Genomic DNA, 27,274 nt, shown 5'->3' with positions numbered 1-27,274 from the left:
TGCTAGCCACTGTACCAACTGCGCGGTGAAAACGGTCGGACAGGCTGCACACTGTCGGGAAACACAGGGTTTTCGCTGTACAAGCACAGTTAATCTCGGGCTGCACCACTCGTTCTTCCCGTGGTGTCTGCGGTCCCAAAAAATCGTGGTTGTGTCGTGGACAGCCTTCAAACCCTCCGTTTCGGACATCACGTAGCCGGAGAACGCATGGCCTCTCCGAAGTGGTAGCAGACACTCCAGCCTGCGCGATGTTGCTCACCTCGATCATGTGACCCCAGGTCCAATGAGGAGCGTCCTCACCACTTGCGTCACATAGTGACACGCGTGGTGGCGCTCATCACGTGCCTATCGTGAAGGCGAAGGAGGGTGTTTCGCGGAGCTTCGGGGAGCTATTGCATGAGTCCCAATTTCGCTACGGTTGCACCAGTTGTGGGAAAACTGTTTTCGGCCGCTTAACATTCCATACTGACCAAAAACGGAAACAAAGTTGTGGGCCTCTAGTAAATGACATCCCTTGTAACCCAAGGATATGACTTCTGACATAATATTTCCTCTTTCACACAAATTAAAAAAGCCAGTGTAATAACACGTTCTATTTCCCAGATATGGATCCCACAACTCATCTATGTTACCAACTCATGCTTAAAAAATTTTTCAAAAGAAAATTCTAGATGGCCGGATGTATTGATATATGGCCCATTGCGTGTACAGCTGAAATCATTAGACATCAATCATATTCGACCATCTTGTTGTCAGCACAGTGGAATGGTGCATCTGATAAGATAAGGCTTTGAATGAATAACAGGTCCAGCATGTTTGAATGAATTTTACTAGCACACAGAGCTTGGTTTACTACTTGCATTAAATTGTATGCTAAGCTGGTATATAGCAGGGTATGAGAACTGAGTGAAGCAAACTGGCAAAGTTGGGCATTATAATTAGGGCCCTCAGTTTTCGGGTAAAACCCGATTAATCCCGTTTTTACCCCCCGATTTATAGTTTGAGTTTAACCCGATAGAACCCGTAAACTTGGCTTGTGAATGTGCAAACCAAGGACTTCATCCGAACACACGCGAACTACGGCAATCGTCGCGACCGCTCCGGACTGCCAAAAACAAAAACGGCCGAAACTGTGGCGCTTCGCTTGGCTTCGCGTCTAGTGGCCCGCCTAAAGCCCGCAGCCACCGTGTCATCTGGCGTAACACATTCGAAATGACTGCCGTCGCGCCAGCCGCAAGACCGACCAATCAGAAGATGCACGTGCCGTGTCTGACTTTTATTCTGGTGAAGTAACCAAAACACGTCTGTTTTGGTTTTGCGGATGCTTGCATAGAGATCCGATTTCTAGCGTGAAAAATGGGACGGAAACGCAAATCGCTCCAACCTTGGGCATCTCAACACGCAGACCTCGAAGTTGTCAAAAAGGGAACTGGTGAGGACACGATGGAGACATTGGTGTGCGAGTATTGAAGCATGGAGATGGTTGCCGATCCGGCAAACAAACTGTTGGTCCGGGAAAGGGAACGCGAGATGATGACGACAGCGAATCTACGCTTGTTAAGTCGTTTTGTGAGTGCGGAATCAGCCTGCAGCCTCGAGCATGCCCGCAACGCTCATCGATGGATGATGCTTCGCTGAACATGCAACTTATTCTTTTTGTAAATGGGGACCAGTGGTTATACAGTGAATTATCCACTAGTCTCTTAGTAAGGATTCTTTCACTTAATTTCAACACAACAAAGTGTTTTTTCTCTTTTTCACCTGAAAATGCATCACTTCTCTGTAAATCACCTGATTTTACCCTGTGTAGCACTTCCTGATCTCCAACCCAATATTTACACCCCCGATTTTCACAAAAAATAAAACCCGAAAATTGAGGACCCTAATTATAACCTGTCAGAAATCTCACACGTTTGTCAAATGACTATAGATATGTTAATGAGATGTTACTTGCAGGCACTGACGAAAAAGTTGGATGGCATCGAACGGGATGTTGATGCTTTTAGCTCCAACATTGGTAGGCTTGCAAAGCAAAGTATGGGCCTAATTGAACGTGGACATTTTGATGGTGAGAACATCAAGAAGAAGCAGGTAATAAGGATTCCAAAATTTTGTAGTTTGTTGAAGTTTTTGTTGCCATACATACAGGGTGTTTTTTTTAATTCGTTACAGAATTTTTATTAAAAAACTAGCCGAGCAAAATAGATGCTGTTTCAAAGCATGCGCAAAATAGATAGATGGGTTATACGGCCAGGCAGGCGTCCTGTAGGAGAGCGTATGCAACTGCTGGATGACTAATTAACTAAAATTCATTAATTAACTTATTAATTAGATGTTTCCTGGGAAATGCGGGATAGCAGAGCTAGTCATTATTCAAATCCATCGTCCATGAGAAGCGAACATACTTCGAGATATAAATTGCCAAATTTCGCTATGCAAATGAGATGAAACCAGAACTATGCAGTACTCAAGCGCAGAAAGAGCGACAGGCAAGCCACGGGAGAGGACCACGTGCTTTGGAGCGATGGAGCTGATTGGAGTTGGCGCTAATCTGAGACCGCTCTCTGACCCGGATAAGGTGAAGGTCGCGTCCTTGTTTCGCTCGAAAAGCATGTAGTTCTAGTTTCGGCTTATTTGCATAGCGAAATTCGACATTTTATATCTCAAAGTATGTTCGCTTCTCATGGTGTTTAATAAGGAAGATGGATTTGAATAATGACTGGCTCCAATTCTGCTATCCCGCATTTCCCAGAAAACACCTAATTAATAAGTTAATTAATGAATTTTAGCTAATTAATTGTCCAGCAGTTGCAAACGCTGTCCTACAGGATGTTTGTCTGGCCATAGAACCTGCCCACCTGCTAAAACGGCATGTATTTTGCTCTGCTGTTTTTTTTAATAAAAAATCTGTAACGAAATATAAAGAAAAACACCCTGTATATATATATATATATATATATATAATGTTTGTAAGTCAAACGTCGCCATGCCAGTACTGGACAGCTGTTTCGGCCTTCTTGGGCCTCAGCAGTAGTACGTAGGCAGGCAATGTTTGAGCGGATGGCGTCAGAAGGTCACGTGACACGTCATTCCTCCCGTCAGGGTGAGCTAACTCACCACTGAAAGCCCAGTGCAAAGCCAGTGAAGTATACTAGAGAAAAAATACCAGGAGCTCTTTTTATATACAGTAGAACCTCGTTATAGTAACTCCGCTTGTAGTAAAACTCTGCTTATAGTAAACGAGAACTCTGGTCCCGATAGAATTCCTATACATTCAATGACACACCTGATGTAATAAAACTCCTGATCTAGTAAAATTTCATCCTGGTCCCAGAGAGTTTACTACAAAGGGGTTCTACTGTATATATTTATAAGACTGCCTTTGTCATGAAATGTTGTGAATCCTAGAAAATATTTTTGTGACACCTCATATTTCAGAGCGAAATAGAGGCCCTGTACGAGAATTTAATAGAACAAGTGCAGGAACGCCGACAGAAACTTCAAGAGAGTGGGAAATTTTATGCCTTCCTGCGAAAAGCAGACCAGGTTTCAGAATGGATCCAGTCGCAGATGACTGTTGCCAGCTCAGAAGATTATGGCACCGACCTTGAGCGTGTAGAGGTAAGCAAAAGACAAAAAGTAAAAGTCTAAGAGACAATTTGCACCATTTGTAAAACTTGAACTGTACAACAGTTTTTCTTAACATGAGGAGAAAGTCTCACCCATTCAGAATAGAAAAAAAGGTAAAATGTAAGAAACATGGGAACTAAACCATTAAAACTTTAAACGAACCAGAAAATACTTGTACATGTTGTCGAGCAGTGCCCGTCCATTCAACACTCGCCTTCACTGAACCAGTTCAAACCAGTTAGAGACTGTACCTAGCCTCACTTAACCTGAACTACATCCATATGCTTGATCCCAAACTGTAAGTAGAGCCTGAAGTTTCAGGGTTCAACCCGATTTTTTAAGGTTGCCTCTTTAGGGTGAAACCAGATTTTTACCCGGCAAATTGCCCTCACTGAGACGTCTGTGGGAATGCACACTAATTTGTTTGGCAGCAAATGCAGTTACATCACCGTTTGTACCAAACCTGTACAGTTAGTTTGAGTAACGGGGCACAATTTCTCCCCGAATTTAGCGTACTGGAATTTAATTCACATTTTGTCCGAATTCCCATGAATTTAGGGCACATGTTTAGTTACCCGATTTTTACCCCCAAATTTAGAAAAAAAATATTTCCCGAAAACTTCAGGCTCTATTCGTAACTTTGTATAATGGAATAACGCGTGTAGAGTGATTTTATTAGGAGGAGACATTGCTGTGTGCAAATCTGGTTTCAGAGTAATGTTTGCTGTTTGCACACTTATTCATAGTGACTGTTTCCTCTGGCACAGATACTGATGCAAAAGTTTGAAGCATTCCTGAACACACTTAACTCCAGTGAGGAGAGGGTGGCACAAGTTGCAAATGCTGCACAATCACTCATCGCTGAAGGCCACCCTCAGTCGGAGGTCATCCGCAGCCGCAGCGCGGATGTTGCACGCCAGTGGGATGACTGCAAGGAATGCGCTGCATCTCGCCAAGATGTCAGTTCAACATTTCATGGTTTTGTACCTTTCTGCCATCTTCATTCTTGCCTGCTACATTTATAATTTTATGCTCTTTAGGCTCTTGCCGGTGCAAAGCAGGTGCACACATTTGATCGCAACGCCGACGAAACGATTGGTTGGATTTACGAGAAAGATGCCGTGTTGTCAAGTGAAGACTACGGCCACGACCTTGAAAGTGTACAAGCATTGACACGGCAGCACGAAGCCTTCCAGGTAAAAACTTATAAGGAACTCCGAGGGTAGAGCATGGCAAGTAAAAACGTGTTTCTCCGTCTACTTGCAGCGTGACCTAGCAGCAGTGAAAGCACAAGTGGACGCCCTATTGCGTGAAGCAGAACGCTTGGCAAGCACATTCCCAGATGCTCAGGAACACATCACAGCAAAGCGGGATGAAGTGATAGAAGCCTGGGGAGCACTTCTGGGCCACTCCAGGCAACGAGGTGAAAAACTTGGACAGGCAGAGAAGCTTCAGGCATACTTTGACAAGTACCGAGAACTCATGTAAGTTGCGATAAAATTATCCGATTAATATCTCAACAAAATGCAGTTGGAGTGCTAGTGCTTGTGTAGAGTACAACCTCTTTAATTCGAGGTCATCTGGACTGCAAAAAAAGAAAGAAATGAATTAAGCGAACCTGGGCACATGGTAAAGTAAAATATATTTATTTGCCGAAAAACTCGCTTATCTTCATCTGTCGCTTTCCAAAATTCACATCGCACGTCACCATTCCTTTGAGATGGGCTACGAAGTTCATCATAATGCTGCGTACGCTGTTGGCTTATACAGAGTTGCGTACAACATTCTGATCTCGCACTCAGTTGGTGCACTGAGATATAACTTCTGAAACCGATGGCTCTCGTGCAGACTCATCACCGCTGTCGTCACCCTGTTCATTTGCATGAGCTGTGTTCAGAACAATGAGAGTTGCGGCTCAGGTCTGTTCTGTGTCTTTTATCCTGACATACTCTTCAAAAGACGTGAAGCCCTACTCGGAGCTTGCATCAGCAGGAGATTACAGCACATTGCATATCTCGTGGCTGCGATTATCGCCACTTTTTCTTTCATCGTCAGTGTCTTCTACTTTACCCACGGGCTGTCGCCACAGCCCACAGGCAAGAAGTGGACTTCAAAGTTGATCTCAACAAAAGCACAAAACGAAAGCAAGCCAAAACATGGTGCATATAAACTGTAGTGGCACAGCTGAGTGGCAAGGAAGCACGAGGAGTGAGGAGGTTCTGGAAAAGGGGAGTCAGCACGTGGTTTCTGTGGCAGGTCGTCGTTGCGTGGGTTGGAAGCCGGTGGTAGATGATCAAGTTCGGTAGGAAACTTACGAATTAAGCGGCATACTGTCCAATTTCAAATTATGTGATCAGATTGCAATGCGCGAAGATGGGACATCAGCAATCCTTCCAATTAACTAGAATTAAACGAGATCGAATCAGCGAGGTTCTACTGTACTAGTAAACCTTCAACGGTAGAAACAATTTTTACTGGACTTGGTCTGGAAGTTAAACACCAAAAACGAGACAATAAAAACGGCAACGCACAACAAATTTTTGTCTTATTTTTAGCTGTTTTTAAAATGGGACTCCTCAACAAAATCACCACAAAGGTTGTGGTATATCCGTAATCGTTGGGATGTCAGGAACATGTGTACAAAATATCTCGGTCCAAAACTGCGCAGATTTTACTCAAAACGAATTATTACAAAGCGAGCGCTTCGCCTCTGTGAAGCAAGAGAGTGCAAAAGCAACACACTGCTGACATCATCTGGCATCCGGCAAGGGAGAAAGAATGCAGGCTTGGAAGCAGACGACAATGCTGGGTGACATCACGGAATCCTCCTCCGGACGAAGCGCCGTTGTATGGAGTTCTGTTTTCCGCTCTTCACATTTCGGTTTCAGTTTGTTATTGTCATCATCTACGAATTACTCGCGTAAAACGAATGTGAATGTTGTATTTGGATTTGGAATGTTGTATTTGCGAATTGTATCATCGAAGTCTCCCTTTAAAGTTCAGTATGCAGTACCAATAGGGGCCCAATGAGGTGTTCTTTCTGCACGTGGTCACTGCAAACAGGGCAAAATGATGTTATTATCAGACATTAGATGGTGTAAAATATTTGCACATTGCTGTTTTTATATTATTTACCTCTCTTCTAGGGCTTGGCTGAATGAGACAATGGCACGAATAACGTCAGACGACCTAGCTCGTGACGTAGCGGGGGCTGAAGCTCTTCTTGCAAGGCACAGAGAAACACGTGGCGAAATCGATGGCCGAGCTGAAAGTTTCTCTCGCTTTGTCGCTACGGGCGAGGCCATTATTGCTAGTGGCCATTTCATGTCCGACGAAGTACGAGACCGTATTCAGCGGTTGACAGAACTCCGCGACATGCTGCTGCTGACATGGGAAAGGAGAAACGTTATCTATGTACAGAGCCACGACTTGCAGGTAAATGTCCGATTTCCTGTGCCGTAATTTTTGTGTTGCGATTTGCATGCAGTAATGATTGTCTGATATCTGCAGCTTTTCCTGAGAGACGCAGAGCAACTTGAAGCCTGGCTCTCGAGCCGAGAGACCCTTCTACGCGACGGTGATTTTGGCGATTCAATCGCGAGCGTTGAGGAACTTATCCGCAAGCACGACGACTTCATGAAAACTGTTGAGGCGCAAGAAGAACGCTTCAATACTATTAAACGTATAACCAAGGTATTGGTAATTTCACTTAGACTCGTAAACAGTTGTTCCTAGCTACCTGTATCCATTTCCCAAAAAATGCAACAAAAAAAGCTTTTCAGACCACTCCAGAAGAAATAAGTGAAGATAACCTGTCATGTATCAGAGTCAGGGAACTAGGCTCCCCGTAATATCTTGTCACCAAGTGCATGTTGTGCTTTATAAACCTAGTATACTTCCTTAGCACTTTTACTTGTACACACACACTTTTTTTATGAAAACCTGCAAGTAAAAATCTACATAAGCTCTTTGCATAAATGCATATGTTACGTCAATGTACCTCTGTTTTACCCACTGACATGTACTAAGAAAGTAGCACGTGCGTGTGTCTTTACCTCGTGTCCACACATATGCTAGTGTATGTGCATGTGCAAAATATGTTTTTTTTTTAATGTGAATTATGATTGTCTATCAAAGCTGGAAGAAGCATTCCGCAAGCTGAAGGAACAAGAAGAAGAACAAAGGAAAGCAGAAGCCCAGAAGCGTGAGCAAGAAAGAATGGACGCTATGAAACGCAAGGAACAACAAAGGATCCTCGATGTGAGTGGCGACATCCCAATAGCATATTTATCACTAAAAGGGCTAAAACTTTTTAAACAAGTTCACAAGTGATACATTGCACCTTCCTACCTCCACCCTAGTCCCAGGTGTCTAGCAGTTTCTATTGTGAGCACAAAGCACCAGCATGTCAAATCTAGCATTTTAAGTGTAGCTTATTACCACCCTCAGTTACTGACAATCACGAGGCAGTTTAGCACAAAGCACAGTGATGTACTGATGATAGAGATATGTAGCCATACTGCCGATAATTCCTGCAACTCGAAACTGTGGCAACTTTGTTGTACCAGAGCACACAAATGCTTTTGCAGGACCTTGCAAAAAAGCTTTCAGATTCCTAAATTTTGTTTTGATACCACAGGACCTGGCAAAATGCTTTCTGACTCCTAAACTTTGTTTTGAGAATGAAAAAATGGCTACGAAGCAAGCGAGCTGGTGAAGATGATGCATAATGTAAAAACCCCAAGACTAGGGAACACGAAGGGACAGACATCAAGTACATAATAAATAGAGCCTGAAGTTTTAGGGTTTTACCGGATTCTTCCCCGAATTTGCACCCCGAATTGAAGGTTTCCTTTTTAGGGTGAAACCTGATTTTTTTACCCGGCAAATTGCCCTCACTGAGATGTCTGTAGGAATGCACACTAACTTGTTTGGCAGCATATGCAGTTACATCAGCTGGATCAACAGTATTCTAAATAAATAAATAAATAAATAAACATCACCATTTGTACCGAACCAATTCAGTTAGTTTGAGTAACTGAGCCCGATTTCTTCCCAAATTTAGCATACTGGAGGTCTTTCCACCCGAATTTGCATTAATTTAGAGTACACGGTTATTTACCCGATTTTTACTCCCCGAATTTGGAAAAAAACTATTTCCCGAAAACTTCTGGCTTTAATAATAAAATACTTCACTTTCAGGAACGCATGAAGGAGGATGGCTACCGTCGTACCTCACAAGACGCAGCACGCTCCCCAGGATCGGACAAGCCGGCAGATGCGCAGGAAGCACCGCCTTACGGTGCCCTGGTTCGGGCTGCGTCTCAGAGGTCACTAGACGGGGGTGAAAGGGCGTTGACGGCAGTTTCCGGAGCAAAGTTGACGACTCCATCTGCTGTGAAACGAGCGGAGAGCATGAAGCTAGACCTGGCAGGAAAGAAGCTGAAGCGGACGCCAAGCTTCACGACGCGGCGCCGCACGCAGAGCTTCCGAAGAAGCCGCGGCAAGGGGGAACTGCCACCCGTTGAAATGGAGGGCTTCTTGGAAAGAAAACACCAGTTGCAGACCGGTGGAAAGCGAGCCCCAATTCGCTCGTGGAAGACTTATTACACTGTTTTGTGTGGGCAGCTGTTGTGCTTCTTCAAGGTGCGTATACCGCCCAGATTACCTAGAAAGGCCCCAAGTGCTACTACTAGTTACTAAAAAGAATGTACCGTACTAGAGCTGTGCGAATATTCGAAATTTTGAATATGAAACGAACATCTGATGCTATTCGAATGCTATTTGCAACTTATTTTCGGTACCGTATTCAAAATTTTCGAATATTTTTTGAATAGTACAGAAGCGAGGTACCGCTATCGCCATTCTGCAAGTGGGCTGTGCCTCATTACATCGAAGAGTTAGGTGAAGCTCACTTTTCCAGCTAACTTCATGTTACTACCATTGTTGTTTTGGTGTGTGGCTCCATCCTGCGAGTCAGCTTCACCTCATTACACTCTCGTGTTAGGTGAAGCCCGCTTTACACTGTTTACAATATTCTGTGAGCTCCTGGGCAACAGTGTACTCTGGGAACTGCATGTTCCAGTAAATGTACTCCCAACTTTCAGAGTCATGTTCAGTAACAGACGGAAATATGTGCAGTTTCTAAACAAAGTACAGGAAGTTCACAATAGAAACATAGAAGAATTCACACAAGAAACATAGAAATGAGGAGATGCACACAAAGCAGGCTGCATGGAACATGTTGACTAACTCTCAGTGCAGTTCATCCCACTAATGCAGTCTACCATACACAACAGAGAGGGACCCTTCTCTCACGCTAGGTTGTGCCTGGTGAAAAGGCTCACAAGTCTGGAGCAGAACATCATAGAATGAGCACACCACCACAAAATATTTCACCATGAGGTATTCGAAACTATTCTAGATGGTATAAACTCTGTAACATTCTGAAGTGCGAAGACACGTGATTTAGTTTGCAGTGGCACTTTACGCAAAAATCTGAACTACGTGCATAGTGCGGAAACCACATGTATTCTTTTCCTGCACGATTTGAGCTAGTTTTGGCACAGCTTCAGTGGCCAATGACTGCAAAATAGAGCGTCACGCTTTGGACACCCCTGCTCTGGAGGATGAAGACATGTTTATTATACAGATGTTTTTAAATCCCTGGAGATGTTTGGATCTCACTGAAGCGAAATTACTTATGTGATATGTACATGCGAGTTCAGTGCAGCACTCGGGCTAAATGGAGTGCCAACAGAACTGAAAATGCTGTTCACTCATGACTCCATAACAGCTATTGCATAACAGGATACAGTACTAGAAATTAAATTGATACGCTGGTATCACAAACAGAAATGGAAAGATCTCAGTCACAAAAATGGAAATTGTAACCAAAATATGCCATTACCCTTCCCTGGTTATATGTAGGGCCTGACTTTTTAGGGTTAAACCCGTATTCGCCCGATATTTACCCCCCGAACGAAATCTGTAAAATTCGGGTTTAACCCGAATCTACCCGAAAACATCCGGGTCGCGTGGCACACTCATAAGCGTGCATTAAAATAAAGTTTGATAACATTGCTAAACATTAGTTCCATGTTAAGACAAATTTTTATTAAACAAAAAAAATCACCCGAATACACCCGAATTCCAGACGACAGAATATGCCGTAACGGGATTTAACCCGAATACACCCGAATTTTCGAATGAAAAATATCACCCGATATTTACCCCCCGAATTTGGCCAAAAATAAAACCCGAAAAAGTCAGGCCCTAGTTATATGTGTATCAAACCTGCCTTCTATCTTGAACATACATGATTGTAATCTTTTCTTTGCACCTTAGGATAAAGAAGGGTTTGCTGAAAGCAGTGCTGCAGCGCCGCCTGTCAGCCTATTGCAGGCACAGTGCTCTGAAGCTACAGACTACACGAAGAAGAAGCACGTATTCCGGCTACGGTTAGCAGACGGCGTCGAGTTTCTGTTTGATGCTCACAATAAGGAGTCCAAGAATGACTGGGTAAACAAGATATCCTTCCATGCTGCCCTGCCACCTAGTATGCAGCTGCTGAGCTACGATGATGCACAGAAGTCGGGCTCAGGGGCAAGATTGAGTAAGTGTACAGCCAGATAATGTATGGGCCACTTTGTCTCATGGTGCACCTTAGTGCTTGGGTTATTGCTACGAAATTACAAGTGTCAACTACAAGAAACCAGCATCAAACTCGGACAGTGCCAATTGAGGAAAATATTGTACTGGGTGTGATAACAGTAGTAGAGCCGCCGACTGATTTTTCTAACTTTAAGAGCCACGAACCAATTATCGAGCAGTCAGTAGGTAATGGAAATTTGTGACTTTACGTTGCGAGACAACTGTGATCGTGGGTGACGCCGCAGCGGTCGGTCCGGGGATTGATTTTGCTCACGTGAGGGTTGCTCGCCTAGAGTGATAGAAGAATGCAGTAGAATCTCGATGATGCAAATCTCACGGGGTAGCAGAAAAAAATTGGTATCATCCGAAATTGTTATCAAACTAATTAAACCAAAATAGAAATTGAGCCAAGAAAATAGACAGTGACTGTTCATTTTCCATTACTGTCAGTGAAAGAGGTCGGTCGTAACGCTTTTGTGTCTCCGTTTTTGGTCAATGCTGCCCAAATTCGCGAGATGATTCAAAAGACTCGGCGCGTGCTTTCCACCTCAGAGTCGTGCGACAGTGTTCTAAGGCGAGCTTCTCCTAAAGCACGCAGGCGTTAGATAAAGCCGACTTGCGGAATGGTGACGCATAATGTTGCCAGAAGTTTTCCTGATATGTTCCCTCCACGTGTTCTGGTCGTTGTTCTCCTAAGCTAGTGCGATGTCACACCACTTCGCGGTTTATTGTTGCGAGGAGGGTAAAAAGGTCAAAACAGAGATAAGGTTCCGTGCCGTGTAATCCCTTTGATCTTATCCCCTCCACCAAAGGGAGAGTCATTGCTTGCATTGCACAACATGATGTAGGGAATTCGTGGTGAAGATCTCCCTCCCTTTTCGAAAGAAGGAGCAGCATGTGCCCCGTGACGCAAGAGCGTCATGGGGGAACGACCTCTGTCGCATCCTCGGCTCGTTCGTATCATCCGTAAAGGCAACAACGCGTTCGTATCATCCGAACTGTAATACATGGGAAGAATAGGCATTCCAGCCATGACCAGTAAAGAATTCCTATCATCTCGAAACTTGTATAATTCGTGATCGTATCATCGAGATTCTACTGTAAAACATCTCTTCATTTACCTTGTTCCTGTAGCTGTGCTGTCACAGTATCGTCCTCCATCATCAGCTGACAGCGATATGAGCACACCAGTTGCGGACCGAAGGCCTCAGGAGCAGTCTAGCACCTCAAGTCCATGCTCTTCCCCAGAACTCTATCACAACAATGGAACACCAGTGTCCTCGCACCCACAAGGTGTAATATTAAGGAAAACCAGCCAAGAGAAGCCTCCCATCCCACCTAGGAATTCTTCAATCCGAACGTCAGAGGTGTCTGATGGTGGATCAGTGAAAAGCAAAATTCAGATGTTCCAGGGTCAGATTGGGGGAAGCAGTAATGTTCCCCCTCCACCATCCTTCACGGGTGCGATCAGTGGACCACGTGGTAGCATTCATGGAGGTAAGTTTCCATGTCAGCCTCTTTGCTATGTCTTGAGCACCAGGCACAGATATAGAGCTAAAATTTGGAGGGGAACATAAGGGAAAAAATTTAGGTGGCTCTCTCCTTTACAGGGGTCCGCAAGGTATTGAACATGAATTTAATTTGGTGACTTTTAATTTAACTAATTTAACTGACTAGAATACCCAGACCTGACTGCTTGACCTGATTACCTATACCTGATGGGTCTTCTATGAAACCTGGAGATTTAACTATACTTTATTTACCATTTCCTCTGTAAGTCACTTGATGAGTATTTCTGAAAGCATCTTGAACATGTATCTCTTCAAAGCACGATTTATGCAACCACCATGGTGGAAAATATATTTTGCCCAATTACAAAAAAATTTCGAAAGCAAAATATAACCCGATATTTACCCAATTAGTACCAGTTTAACTGAAAAACACGACCTGAAAAAAATCAGGCCCTATTTATAAGCAATATGGATTACATGTGTCACTTTTAGCATACACAGAAAGTTGCAGCAATGAAATTGATTGGTTTCAGTGTTGTAGTAGCGATACGCATATTTGAGCTGCACTAACAGACCTGCTGACACTGCTGCACTTCTGTTAGGGGCAGTGTCCAAAGCCTTGAAAGAAGTTCCACATCTGAGGTACACTTTGGAATAGCCTTCTCTAATAGATCTCCTGTATCCTAATCCCTGCAGCTTCCACTGGGCAGGCTGAAGATCAGCAAACGCACAGGCTGTCATTCACTACCTTCAATGTGGGCAGTAATCAAAATGGCTTTGGCAGCAGACCAGAATCAATGGTGGCAACCCCGTCCGCAAATAGTACCCCTCATCGGACAGGAAATGACAGTTCAAGCGGATTAGAAGGTAAGCGGTCATCCATTAATTTTACGTGGACATCCTTTTGTTAGCAATGAGCATTTGCATTGATCACCATTTATGTTGCTTATACCCATGATATGCTTTTGCAATGCTTTGGCAACTAATCTGTGGTTATCCTGAGTTTGTGCATGGCATATCAAACTTTTTATTTGCTCAATGAACACCACTACAGTGGGGACTGTACAGTAAGACACCGAATAAATTAAACATCTGTATTGAACTCAATATATATTCGTATCCCACATAGCAAACAGTCTACTGCATACTGTGTTGTTACTATCTATCTCAAGAGCAAGCCCGACCAACGCTAGTATGACATGTAAGTTAAACAAAATATACAAATTCAAAAATAACCTACTATATCATTACGAAGCCACCGAATATGTACTGCACTGATGTAACGCCAACACCATCTGGATTTAAATTATAAAGCGTACTTCTCCTAGAGTACAAATGCTTTAGGTGAAGCAGATTTCCAGGACGGTGACTCGTACATCAATGTACCCTCTGGGTTTGCAAATGCATCACATTTCTGCCCAGTGATTTTGCTTATATGAGTAAATGTAGTAAACCTTTCTGCTCAGTCAGTTTGCCAACACATTCACTGGGATTACTCAATGTCTCTCTTCGCTAATAATGAAGCAGTGTCCACGTTTAATTATCTCTGCAAACAATGAATGAAATAATGAGAACAAAACGTCCCATACAAAAATAATTCCACAAGAAAAGGCAGCTCTGCCATTGTAGCCACACACAACTTAGGAAGAAAACTCTGTTGTCGAAACAGGTACAGCTGGCCCTTGACCTTTGTAAGTGTTAGGGGCAGAGGACCCCTGCAAAAGTCAAAATTTGTAAATATTGGTTGCGGTGATGAGCAATCCAGCTCTTCCCCCTCCCTTCTCCTCCTGCTGGTCTCCGGTCTTCCTAAAACCCAGCCGAAACCAACGTCACTTGCCCTGCACTTTGGCAAATTCACGATTCTCCCAGAGCGTCGGAGCAAGCAAACTCTGAACAGTTTTTAAGCGAATTAGAGCAGCGGCCACCGCTATCCCTTGGCACTGTCCGCAGATTTATAGAGACCAATTTGAGAAGCCACTCGCTGAAGCACGAGACAGCACCGGATGAAGGTGTGGAGTGAGAGAGAGACTCGCGAAATAACCAAATTTTTGGGAGCCCTGCCTGCAAAAGTTGAGGGCCAGCTGTATTTAGAAAATGTGATGACTCACCTCGAGCGTACCGTTGGGACGTGCCTGTCCCTTGCTTCCCTCGTCGTCTGCTCAGATTCTCCCCCTGGACCACCTCCCTTGCCCAACCAGCCGCCTCCAATGCCGAAACACCTGCAACGCAGAGACGATTCCGATTCTGACATCGGAGGCACAATGTCCGACGGAGATCATGATTGGAGGACAGGTAACTATGTTGTGCGCTTCACTGGTGGTGATGGTATCGTTTTTTAAATGTACACACATTTCTCAAATGTTTTTATCGAATGAAACATCTCTGCATCTATGCAAGGACAGGATGAGTTTTGTCTGTGTGTGGTGTTGTCTGCTTACTAGGAATGCATTTTTGTCTGCTTTCTGCACGTGTTTAATTATTCATTGTGTTTGGCTTCCAAAATGGGTGAACTGTTCAACCTGTTCAACGTGTTCTACTGGGTGAATATAGCAATCTCTGTGGATTGTGATCTGTCACAAAAGCGCGTCAAACCTCTGTCTGACTTTACAGTCTGGAGAGATTTGGTGTCTGTCGCTATAAAACTATTATGAAGGTGATAGAGTGTGAAATGGGAATTTTATAGTCTTACAGTACTTTAGCAGGTTGTTTAAATAGTGGTGAGACACTGATTGTTATTTGCCGGCATTTCTGCACCACAACAGCATATGCAAAAAATATCAGAATCTTAACCAAAATCTTTACACAATCTAAGGTCATGTCCCAATTGAAATGTGTAACAGTTGCAGTATTCACCCTCAGCACACGTCTGGATATTTTTAGGTCACCATCGGGCACTTACCTCTGGTTTGTTTCTTTAGGTTATGGCAAGAGTGTAGAAAGCAACGTGAGATACAGAGAGGTAAGTGAGACAACTTAGGGAATCTGTATAAATTTTATGTAGATACTCAGCATTCTAGTTTACTTCTGATGAACAGTAAGGGTGCCCACAGTAAGAGCGTAGTGTTACTATGCTGCATATCTATACGTCTCTGTGGTGTGAGAACAGAAATGAAGTTGTGTATGCAATTTTCATTTAGTGGGCAACAAGTCACGGCACCCCACAGATTCGATGGAGGCAGTGGCGTCGCTAGGGGGTGCGGTCCCCACTGGGTGACACCCACGGGGTGACGCGCCGCACCAGTAGCACCCGCTTCCTCTGTTTCCCTGTGGCACCATGACACCAAAAACATGAGGAGCACGCTTTTTTCTCTCCATGCAGGGTGATATTGTTATTTATCGTGTATCAGCTGATATAGAAAGGGACTCATTATCGGGGGGTGGGATGGGGTGGGGTGGGGACATACGCACCAGGTGACGCATACCCTAGTGACACCACTGGGTGGAGGGGGGCAGATGAAGTCTCCTCGACCTTGAGATTTGGGGCCATTTTATATAAACGTTGAGTAAGAGTCCCCCGACTCATTCTCAATAGCTTTGGCAATGCATTGAGCACGTGTTGCATGCAGGAAACTTGCTAAGCCTTTCAAAAATGAGTATGAGACTCTTAGTACTTCCATGCACAGAGGCCCAGCGTTTCTTAGTGATTAAAATGTGCGCAAAAAGTTCTTGAAAATTCATAATGTAGGTGAAAGTTGAAGTAATTACTGAATTCAGACTGAAGTTCATTCCGTTCCCTCAAAGGGTAACAGGAAGGTTTAACGATGAAATATGAAAGTCACTGAAAAGGTTAGCCAGCTGTAGGGATCGAACCCACAACCCCGGTAATCCAGAAGATGTGGGTTCGATCCCTACAGCTGGATAACCTTTTCAGTGACTTTCATATTTCATCGTTGATTTCTTAGGCAATTTGAGGCTTTGTTTGTATCTGTCCCTTCTATGTTTGTTCCAGCCTCAGAACATCAGTTTCTCTCTTGTTCAACAGGTGCCGCTTGCGTCGATTTCCGTCGTATGAATGTGTGTATGAGTGAGCAAAAATGTAAGAGTGAAAGGAGGGTGAGTGAGAGTGAGTGGCTGGTTTGTCGTCCCTTCAGATGACGCACCCCGAAAGTCGCTGGAGAGGCGTGTTAGCTTAGCTCAATTGGTAGAGCCCTGGACCGGTAATCCAGAAGATGTGGGTTCGATCCCTACAGCTGGCTAACCTTTTCAGTGACTTTCATATTTCATCGTTGATTTCTTAGGCAATTTGAGGCTTTGTTTGTATCTGTCCCTTCTATGTTTGTTCCAGCCTCAGAACAGCAGTTTCTCTCTTGTTCAGGAAGGTTTAAGTTTCCTTTCTTTCCATTTCTCTGCAGACGTACAGCCCACGTGGTGATACGCCATCTGGTGCCACAGTTATGCGTCATGCATCATTACCAGGGAGTAGTGCTTCTCCACTGAATTCAGTTCACCCGTACTCGCAAACACTGGACCGCCAAACAGTACCGTCCTCTGAAGGATCTTCTGAAGGAGACTATGGAGAAAAGAAGTCGCGCGACCGCAAAAAGGGGGTATTGTCACTTTTCCGAAAACGGTAAAAATGAACTGGGTGACACCAAATTTTATTAGACATGTGAAGCCAACGTGTTTCTAGTGACATTTTATAATAGCTGTTTGTAGAATTAGATGTTTCTATGTTTAATAGGTCCATTCTGCAGTAAGTATTGTAATTTGCTGGGCAACGTGGTGCGTCACTGATGTACTTGTGTGCTATGTTTGGAGTGTCTTACTCTGATAGAGTGCAGGACAAACCGGTTGGAAATCATTTGTACCTGCATTTTTTTGGAAATGCATGTCTGCAACAGCGTTTAATGCTGCGGCATTTCATCACCGTTGCTTCTTGATATAGCTGCAGCAGCTCCTAATCAGTATTCAGAGAAGCTTACACGGATATTTATGGATGTTCTGCTCTATTTTATTGGACCAAGCTGCTTTTGGCTGGATATGCCATTTTTTTAGAAACCAAGCGTTAGCTGCAGAACTTGCCATTACATGTAGTGCAGCTATTACATTTTTTTTACGTCTTGTTTGAGGAATGTTAGGACGGGACCAGTTTTAAAGTGCATATTTTGTTAATTCCTTTTTACCATTAGCATGTGGTTAAAGATACCTACTGTCTGTGTAAATGAACAGACAGCATGTAGAATAAGCCACGCTAGCCTCTTGACTTATATTCACACATACACATCAAGAGCTACAAGTCTCTGTACACTGTTGCTCAGAACAAAATGAAAAAAAAGCCCAGAGGTTTATACAGTATTTAGGTGTACCGAATGCCTCGTAGTGCCTCTTAGTAGTTTTTACCGATAACAATGTCAACGTATTGACAAACATTGATGGTCTTAACACGCTATGAGGGCACATTTAGTACACGACTTGTGGTGTTGACGTTCTCCTACCTGCCCTTTGTGACGTCCCATCTGGCACTTACTATTTCTACTGAACGTTTCCTCTGAGCATTTCTACCCATTCATAACTTTCCAACTGATGGAGGTAGTAGCTGCTAAGGTTGTGTGCATCTCTTTTTGTTGTGTACATAAAAGATATATTGTTTTTTATTGTACTGAGGTAACATGCCAGTGATGTATTTCAAAACCACCATAGGATGTCTGTGTACGTTACCAGAGGACATCATTGCAGAAAGCGTGAAATGCTCACATACATGTACTCAATGTGTTAGTACCCCTGAAGAAATAATATGGAGGGGTAAGGATGGTGCTATTGTAGTATTTTTGTTTCCACTGTTGATTTTAATCAGACAGCTACTTAAACACGAAGAAGAATGTATTTTTGTGGAAGACAAATCTTGCAGTGCCTACTGCTATTTTGGGCCTGTGTACATAGACAAGAAAATAAATGTTTTGTCTCAGGTACATTGGGAAAATTGTAAGTGCACTCAAATATTGCAAGCGCAATGCTCACATGCCTGCACTGTTTAATGTTCTCACAGCAATAGATTTGCATGGATTACAAGTAAACAACCCAAGAAAGTTTATAGGGAAAAGGTAGAACCAGTTGTGCTAGAGCTGGTCACACACAGGGGTGGCACCCAATGTATGGCTGTGTAGACGAAAGCCTGCTGGGCGAACGCAATGCATCCTGGACAGGTCCTGGACAGGTCCTTGTCGCACTTCACAGCAAGCGTCAAGGCACACGTGACCTTAAACATGGCGGTGCCCGTGATCGGCGACCAAACCGTTTGTAAACAATGCGGTTGTTCTTTCTGGGCGACATTTTGTATGTCTTTCGATCACGGTAATTATTTTTATCCGATAATCTCGCGGTAAAACACACAGTTTTGCACACAAGGCCTCGTACTGTTGACGGCTTCCAAAGATGTGATGATGACCGCGCGTTAAGACTCACTGAGCTGATGCGATGTACTTAAACTAAGGAGAAATGGGCTACCATGTTGCGGAAGAAGCACCGCATAGTTTACGCTGGCAAAATTCATTCATCTCTTGGCTTTATGACGACGGAAATATGTCGGTAAGCAGCAAAACGACATGTAAACAAAGTCACATGTCCTCAAAATGATGTTTTCTATGACGTGCGACCAGGACAAGATGGCAGTTTTGCCAAAGGCACCCGCTTGAGGGTAGTTACAACAATGGCGGGTTTGTGTCACCCCTGTGTGGTCACAGTGCCACCTGCCAGAGTCATTTGACCAGAGTAAATGTGTACCTGTGTCTTCATGAACGAGGCCTCATATGTTGACAGGAGTGCGATGCCGGCGTAGTGTAGTAATTAGCAGCAATCGGAGAGTTGTGGGCCCGAGTCCTGCCACTGCCATTCACTGACTTTTCGTCACCTGCAGTTCATTTCAGATCATTGCTTGGGCGTTCAGCTTCGGCAATAGACCTCTACCCGAGAAACGTCATCATGACATTGCTAGTCACACTGAAACTGAAACAAAAACAGAAGGGGAGGGCTGGGTTCCACGAATGGGCGCTTGTTCGCGGCCTCCTACTGAAAGAAAACTAGGACCGAAGGTCACGTCTTTTTGGGGGACCATCGTAATCACCTTAAGATCGTGGCTTTCGGGTGCGACCTTGTTCGCCCCTAGCTTCGGGCATAGTTCAAGTCTACCAAATTGGTGGCGCTGTCAAACACGATGACATCATTTGTTTAGAAACAGGGATAGGTCTATTTACATTGAGAGCATAACATTTGTGTTCACACAGACATTTAACGTACGCAACTTACCAAATCCAAGTTTGCTGGGAATCGGTTCAGTGCGAAAGCCTGTTGAATTGGTGTCTGTCTGTGGAGGCAGTGACGGCTGATGAGAGGATACATAGTCTTCTTTGCAATTCAAGCGGCGCTTAACTTGACAGAAGAAAAATTTAGCGGTGCTCTCTCTGTGGTAGAGGTCTGAGAGATCTTTGGCATAAAATTTACTTTGGTGACCTTTAACTTGCTTCAGTTAATTAACTCACGATTGAAATTAATTGTGCAAATGTAATGAATTTCACCCTACACCATACCGTAACACCAAGCTGTTACATGAAAAGTGCATTCTTTTACGCCTGCACTCTTTGCACCCAGTGTAAGAGGGCAGCACCTTTGTACTTGTATTATTTTCAGACAGCGCAGCCTGCACCTTCACATGTGATTTACGGTACACATTGCTCCACCTCTGCAATGAACCCTAAAGCCTTTGCACCATTGGTAGGGTAGGTGCAGGGCAGAATGGGGAGACGACACACGCAGCAACGTGGCAGTTGAAAGCGCACTCAGAATGGTTCTCAAGGATGACCATATCGCATTCCACATGGGTGCAGTTCACACACAAAGAATGTGGTGAGCGGCTGACATCACATCAACAAGGAATGTTCAAGTCAAACCGGGACTTTCTGTCTCCTGAGTGTACAAGTGGCTCACTCCGCTTCTTTTACGTCATTTTCACACGCGACAGGCATCCGCATTCACCACGTGGTGGTCCAAAGTTTGTGCAAAACAGAAGACACGTGCTGGACAAGATGGCCGACAACGACGTGAGCGTGCACATCGAACAGCGAATTGTCATGAAGTTTCTCGTGAATGAAGGCGTCAAGTCATCTGAAAATCATAGAAGATTTCAGGCTCAGTATGGCCACGATACACTTAGCCGCAGCAAAGTGTTTGAGTGGTGCAAACGGTTCCGAGATGGCCGTACATCAGTGCAGGATGATCCCGGTCGGGGCGGCTCAGAGCCCAGTGTCAGAGCTCCAGAGAACATCCAACTTGTGGAGCGCCTGACCCTCAAGGACCAACGGATAACATGTCTCGAACTGGCTCGAAAAACGAACCTTTCTGTGGGAACGTTGAACACTGTCATTCATGAACACCTCCAGTTTCCGAAAGTTAGTGCCCGTTGGGTCCCGAGGCAGCTCCTCGTGTTTGACCGGCAGAGAAGACTGGAAATCTCCCAAGAGCTAAGGTACCGACTCGACACTGAAGGACGGCCGTTCCTTGATCGGATCATCACGTGCAATGAAACGTGGGTGCACCATTTTACTCCAGAGTCTAAATGCGCACCAAAACAGTGGAAGCATCCGGGCTCGCCAGCTCCCAAGAAGTTCCGAAGCACCCCGTCTGCAGGTAAGGTCATGGCCACGGTTTTCTGGGACAAGGCTGGTGGCGTTCACGTTGATTTAATGGCCCAGTGGTACCATCATCAATAGTGCATATTAATGCCAGGTTCTCAAGGATGTGCATAAGGCGCTGAAGCAAAAACGGCCAGGCCTCATCACCAAAGGAGTCCTCCTCCTACAGGACAATGCACGCCCGCATACCGCGCATCTCACGGCACACACCTTACAGGAACTTGGCTGGGAGTTGCTGCCACATCCCCCTTACAGTCCAGGCCTCGCCCCCAGCGATTTCCATCTCTGCGGGCCACTGAAGGCATTCCTTGGGGGCCGCCACTTCAGCTGCGACGACGAGGTCAAGAATGCGGTCCGATCATGGCTGCTACGCGCCAGTAAGGATTTCTACGCTGCTAGCATCCAAGCCCTCATGAAACACAGGGACAAGTGCATTAGTGCAGCTGGAGATTACGTTGAAAAATACAACTAATTTCTCGCGTGTAAGTTCATTTTACTTTTGCGAAAAATGAAAAGTCCCGGTTTGACTTGAACACCCCTCGTAGTTTATCTGCTGCTGCGGCAGCAGTCAGGTCGCAGCTGTCATCTTTCTTGACCGTGGTTTTTAGCTACCGTATTTTCTGGTGTATTACACGCACCCCTAAAAACGGGCCGAATTTGTAAAAAATTCTATGTATAACGCGCACCGGTGCTTAAAGCGCACCACTACAAGCTTCTGTACTGTCACCAGTATACACAATAAACTAAGGCAGTATATCATATATGCATATGCTTTTTCTGAAACACATTTTGTCTAAGCCATTAAACACCGATGCAACACAGTGTGCATCATATATACTTCACTATCCTCTGTGCTTTCGGTTTCGCGTCCCTCCTCAATCATGGCAGCCAGACGCGAAGTTCCGGGACATGAAAAGCCTGATTCAAGAACAAATGCGGCCAGTGCGTTCTCAAAACTGAGCAACATTTTATATTCTTCTCTGTGGGAGTGTCCAGTTCCACCAGATCTCAGACGCTTTTAACCTTTTATGAAGTCCAGTGCCCTTTTCCCCGGTTTTGTCAACTGACCCTAATTTGAGACAAAGCCACAGCAAACCCTGGAAGACGCTAGAAGTTTTACGTCGCCAACCTGAAAAGGAACTCTGCAGGAAAATATTTCTGTGTATAGTGCGCACCGTTAGATAACTCGCAGGACCTCTTCAGGGCACTTTTTTACTGCATTACGCGCGCGTTATACGCCGGAAAATACGGTAATTGAATTGAAATTGAATTGAAATTTATTTACCATGAGCTATTATGTACATGGAAGGCGGCAGGGCAAAAAGTTGCTTAAGCAATATGCAGTAATATGCCTGTTATTCTAAACAATGGTAGGTTCATACTATGCGTGGTGAATGTATTAGTGCTAAGGAATGCATTAGATATGCTTAGGTTTTGAGGATCTCTTCAACGCCCCTTTAAGTGTCACACACATAACGATGGGAGAGACAAATTCTAAGTTTAAAAAAAAAGTATAAAATCAGAGAGTGCAAAGCTGTGTTGTAGGATTTTCTGCGTTGCTCACTCCCTAAGCATGCATTGCAAGGAGTTGATGGTTACACATCGTTTTTCCGAGTAAGCTTTAAGGCCTTCTGTATAGGCCATTTGAAAAAGTTCCAGGGAGCAGCGCGCGCTCTGGCAGGGTGTGCCGGGAAATGCTGTGCAAAACGACAGCGATTTGCTATCGTCTCCGATCGTCGTCGTACTGGCGCATGCGCTGTCGTTTTGCACAGCGTTTCCCAGCATTCACGCTTCTCCCTGGAACTTTTGCAAATGGCCTATTTATAAAAGGTGTGCGCTTTTTGCCTATACTAGCTCCTTTTTGGAGTGTGCAACCTACGTACATATCACACACATACCAGAGGGCAGAGGGATATTATATGCATTGTTCCTACACTGAATATATGTGTGTTCTCTTTTACTCCAACACATAACCTACCACACTGTCCTTGGCGTGAGAAAATAATGTGAACTCCGCACCCGTTTTCCACTTTCTTTACAAATCCGAGACCGCACACAAACTTAGGGCAATGCCAGGCTGCCAACAAAGCACATAGCATCCCTTGCTCACTTCCCACTAAAAGGCAGTCACATTGCTTCCAAAGAGACTACTCTGCTTGGCGTGTACATGAGCGCATACAATCTACTCTGTATGAGTATGGTTCAGTAGCCATTTTATTCAGCATATAGTATTTTGACACCAATTTCCTTGGGCAATGTCTGACAATTACGCTGCATCACAAGTGCATTGTCTCTTAATCGCGTTGCCTACAGACAAAATATGTCAGCTATCTGGCACAGAGAGTGCACTGCATTCATACTCTAACACACCCTCCCACACTTCAAAGTGGTGATTGAGTCCTTTCTGCACATGTAACTTGTGTTGTGACCCCAAAGCTCCAGCAGGTGACCGACAGCCATAAAAGAGGCGCCGGATTCGGGAATGGACCAGCGCCATGGAACACCTGCGGGAATGGCTCTTGTGATATACATAACATGTACGTTATACCTAGATCCTGAAGTTTTCGGGAAATATTTTTTTCTAAATTCCGGGAGTAAAAATCGGGTAAATAAACATCTGCTCTAAATTCATGCAAATTCAAGGGGAAAACTTCCAGTATGCTAAATTTGGGGAGAAATCGAGCTCAGTTACTCAAATGAACTGTACTTGTTTGGTACAAACGGTGATGTAACTGCATTTGCTGCCAACCAAGTTAGTGGGCATTCCTACAGATGTCTCAGTGAAGGCAATTTGCCGGGTAAAAATCGGGTTTCACCCTAAAGAGGCAACCTTCAATTCGGGGAAGAATCGGGTTAAACCCTAAAGCTTCAGGCTCTAGTTATACCCCAGTCAGACGGTCACCGTCGAGGTCTTAAGAGAAATGAACTTCAAAGAAGGTGGTAGTGGTGTGAAGTTCTTCCCACATGCAGTATTGCCACACGGCAGCCAAAATTGTGTTTGCAGTGGCATTTTCAGACCGTATGTGTAAGGAAGTAGGCGAAGACATGGAAGAGAATGTGGACATGCATACAAAGTTTCACATAGCAGTGTTATTGCATAAAAATATTGCACCAAATTAATTGAAATTAGATATAAATAAATAATATAAATTTTAATAAAGAAATTAATTTGTCACTGCTGCTCTAAAATATTAATCCTATACTTCTTTTCTGCTCGAACTTTTGCACCTGCTGTTGAGTGTAGCCAGTTTTGCTACGAAGGCAGTAAAAGGGTTTCACGAACTCTCCTTTTTGTGTCTCCATTTCCCCTTGAAGGACTTGTCACTGTTATCTGGCATGACCACAATCCCCATTTGGACTTTTAAGACTTTAAATGTGCTCGTCTAATAGGGGTATTATTCTATCTAGAATAAACACGTTGCTCACATAAGGCAGGGCTCCTGGGTAACGTAGACATCGTAGCCTGTACACAGATACGGTTCCTGTCCATCTACCCGCTGATCTTCCTGCGAGACGTCGTAAAGTATGCCTGCTGAAAAGAGAGTCACATATCTTGTTCCAGTAGGCTGGCATGAACTATGTGAGGTGCAAGATGTACAGCGTGTTGGTTGACTTGAACAGGATCATTAAATGCTCAATGATATAATGCCCGTACTCATGATAATCACAATGGATATTCACAAAATCCGTGTGGTTCTGAACAAGATACGAAAACCATTTTTTCTTCGCGAGGTGAGTGTTTCGTAGACAACTGTGCACTCATAAAAGCAGTAGAAACCATACTCCATCTTTAAAACCTGGGCCCGCTTGCACTCAAGCATTAGTGCACCCGGTGTGCATTGAGGGAAAAACTCGTTGAGTATTTCCTTCAAACAGTTTCGTGCAAGCGACCTCAGGACTCAGATATGCATACGCACTGCTGTGTGTGTCTGCATATTTTTTTGTGTCGTGTCCTGGTTTTAATGCAGTGAAGGTTAATTATGAATCGCCACCAACAAGGCCACATGGTAGTGTTTTTAGTCAGCTGCAATGTAAGCTATGGGTCTTTGGTTGAGCAATGTTTATGGGAAAACCTTACATCCATCGGGAAGATTCCACGCTCCTCCCCCTTGCAGTCGTGCTACAAGATCCAACGCTGTCAGCACTGCATGTTGCAGCGGATGATTGTTGTTGCGGACGGTGGTCACCAGCACTTTGTGACTTGACGGGTTGACAATAGTAACCGCATCACAGGTCTGAGGAGGGATACGAGTAACCAATAACTTAATTTCTGGTCTTTAAAATTTCTTCTTCCACATGGGTTCCAACTTACTGACGCCTTTTTTGCAGCTGTGACAGCAAGTCTCATGTAGGACTCCAATTCAAGTTTCTCCCCGTTGTCAAAGAGCTCGTCATTAAGCACTTGAGCTATGCTGGAATGAGAAAAAGAAGGCATGAATAGGTGCTTATCCGTGTATTCACACGAGCGACATCCCAGCGGAATATTCTAGTGGGAGAAAAGGTGGAAAACTGCTCACAGGGTGGAAGTTCCACCAAGTCTTCTGTTGTGCGTTCAGACGGGATCCGAATACCAGCAGTGGCATACTGCACACACAGCAGACGACACCACTGGCCCTGTCGTTTGTTACAGAATATCTTGTGGCTAAACCGCAAGATATTCTCCACGGTTAGAAAAGCACGAAAAGAAGTGACGTTTTGTGCATCATCCGCTGGAGTATTCTGGCGAACATCACTCATGTGAATATACGGTACATGAAAGAGAGTTCCTTTTTGGCCCTGGTACTCACTGCTTATTTTCATGGAACTGTGTTGGCCACATACAGTTTGAGCACTCGTACTGAGGCCGTGTCATTGGGGTATGCTTGGGTACATTCACAACTTTGACGTGGGGCGAGAGTCCCTCCGGTGTGTTGCCACCAAGAATATCCGTCAAAGACTGAGTGGTGCCACTGTGTCCTTCTGGACACTGGCATATTATTATCTCCAGCCCTGCAGGGAAGTATCTTATTACGCAACTTAATCGGGTTATACTGCTTCGACGATTCTTGAGCCTCACCTGAACTGGATGTACGAACGCGCTTCAAATGTTGAAGATTGCCCAGCGACATGGTTACTGAGAGCATTCTGCAAAACGGATTCAGTAAGTTTGGTGCGGATCTTTTTAAAACCTGTTTTATACCTGACGAGCTGACTCGTCTTTTGGCGATCTGTTATTGCGGCCACATAAACCGGAACTGAAAGTACGAGGAAAATGCTTGAGTATCGGATACTTAAACAAACAAAAAAGTGTTCGCTTTCGTTTTCGAGTCACAAAGTCCCAAGCTGTAGTGTTCACCTGTTTCGACTTCTCTTAGGTACTCGTGAGCTAACACTGGCTTTAACGTCCAACGTTTAGCTGTTACCCCCTGAATTTTCGCTTTCTTCAGCTCGTAGTCTCCGTTTACATCTGCAGCTAAGTGTTGCACCGAGTCCTCCGAAGGAAGTAGACTGAGTTCATCATTGACGCTCCAGGTGGCTTTCCTCTTCACAACAGGCGTTTCTTGTGGCATCTTTGCGCTTGTACTTGCTTCCACAGTTCAAATACCGAAGAACACCGTTTACACATGCCACATAATTCACAGACCGCAAAAAAGCAGTAAAAACGCAAAACAACTCAGCAACGGCCACGCCACGGCGGCCGTGTGTAAAACGACAAAAAATAATACTGAGAACGAGGTTTTCTGCTCATACCAGAAGCCGGAAGTATCCTACTCACCCACATTTGTAGTGCAGTTACCACGCTCCGCTTAGTTTGCGCCACAAAGGACTGCATGCATTTGTTTGCACCGGCATAGCTGGTGCAGAGGGAACACAGCA

The 27,274-nt window shown here is 44.5% G+C and overlaps 2 protein-coding genes across 5 annotated transcripts in view; one reads left to right on the top strand and one right to left on the bottom strand.

The window, feature by feature from the left end:
* LOC135396773 (spectrin beta chain, non-erythrocytic 1-like) overlaps positions 1–18,703 on the top strand; it is a 161,824-nt gene extending 143,121 nt beyond the window's left edge. For 2 of the 3 annotated variants that reach the window (XM_064627932.1, XM_064627931.1), the window contains 15 exons: positions 1,957–2,091; positions 3,439–3,621; positions 4,398–4,589; positions 4,671–4,826; positions 4,897–5,114; positions 6,777–7,065; positions 7,141–7,323; positions 7,768–7,890; positions 8,833–9,276; positions 10,978–11,245; positions 12,418–12,780; positions 13,491–13,661; positions 14,958–15,086; positions 15,713–15,753; positions 17,147–18,703. In XM_064627932.1, coding sequence (XP_064484002.1) covers positions 1,957–2,091; positions 3,439–3,621; positions 4,398–4,589; positions 4,671–4,826; positions 4,897–5,114; positions 6,777–7,065; positions 7,141–7,323; positions 7,768–7,890; positions 8,833–9,276; positions 10,978–11,245; positions 12,418–12,780; positions 13,491–13,661; positions 14,958–15,086; positions 15,713–15,753; positions 17,147–17,368 — 3,117 coding nt within the window. In that variant the 3' untranslated portion in view covers positions 17,369–18,703. The remainder of the gene's footprint in view (positions 1–1,956; positions 2,092–3,438; positions 3,622–4,397; positions 4,590–4,670; positions 4,827–4,896; positions 5,115–6,776; positions 7,066–7,140; positions 7,324–7,767; positions 7,891–8,832; positions 9,277–10,977; positions 11,246–12,417; positions 12,781–13,490; positions 13,662–14,957; positions 15,087–15,712; positions 15,754–17,146) is intronic. The other variant, XM_064627933.1, reaches the window with a different exon arrangement.
* A 4,911-nt stretch (positions 18,704–23,614) lies between these two features.
* On the bottom strand, positions 23,615–27,109 carry LOC135398089 (probable inactive tRNA-specific adenosine deaminase-like protein 3). 2 transcript variants are annotated; one of them, XM_064629518.1, is made up of 8 exons: positions 26,754–27,109; positions 26,598–26,652; positions 26,475–26,542; positions 26,206–26,407; positions 25,731–25,830; positions 25,497–25,653; positions 24,845–24,950; positions 23,615–23,922 (listed from the first exon to the last, which is right to left on the bottom strand). In XM_064629518.1, exons 1-8 carry the CDS (start codon positions 26,965–26,967, stop codon positions 23,742–23,744), a joined length of 1,083 nt encoding a protein of 360 aa, XP_064485588.1. In that variant the 5' UTR covers positions 26,968–27,109; the 3' UTR covers positions 23,615–23,741. The 2 variants fall into 2 exon arrangements, with proteins under 2 accessions (XP_064485588.1, XP_064485589.1); XM_064629519.1 differs by having other exon boundaries at positions 24,845–24,947.
* Positions 27,110–27,274: the final 165 nt, after the last annotated feature.

The sequence above is a fragment of the Ornithodoros turicata genome, chromosome 6 (genome assembly GCF_037126465.1).
Source record: "Ornithodoros turicata isolate Travis chromosome 6, ASM3712646v1, whole genome shotgun sequence".
Classification (NCBI taxonomy): domain Eukaryota; kingdom Metazoa; phylum Arthropoda; class Arachnida; order Ixodida; family Argasidae; genus Ornithodoros; species Ornithodoros turicata.
This window is presented reverse-complemented; position numbering and strand designations above follow the sequence as displayed.

Bases quoted from the DNA above. Each gene is read 5' to 3' on its own strand.
- LOC135398089 (XM_064629518.1), bottom strand. From the start codon at position 26,967: ATGCCACAAGAAACGCCTGTTGTGAAGAGGAAAGCCACCTGGAGCGTC. The intron at 26,543-26,597 runs GTATAAAACAGG...TCCGTTTTGCAG, and splicing joins AAGACGAGTCAGCTCGTCAG to AATGCTCTCAGTAACCATGT. The intron at 26,408-26,474 runs GTGAGGCTCAAG...ACTTCCCTGCAG, and splicing joins CGTTCGTACATCCAGTTCAG to GGCTGGAGATAATAATATGC.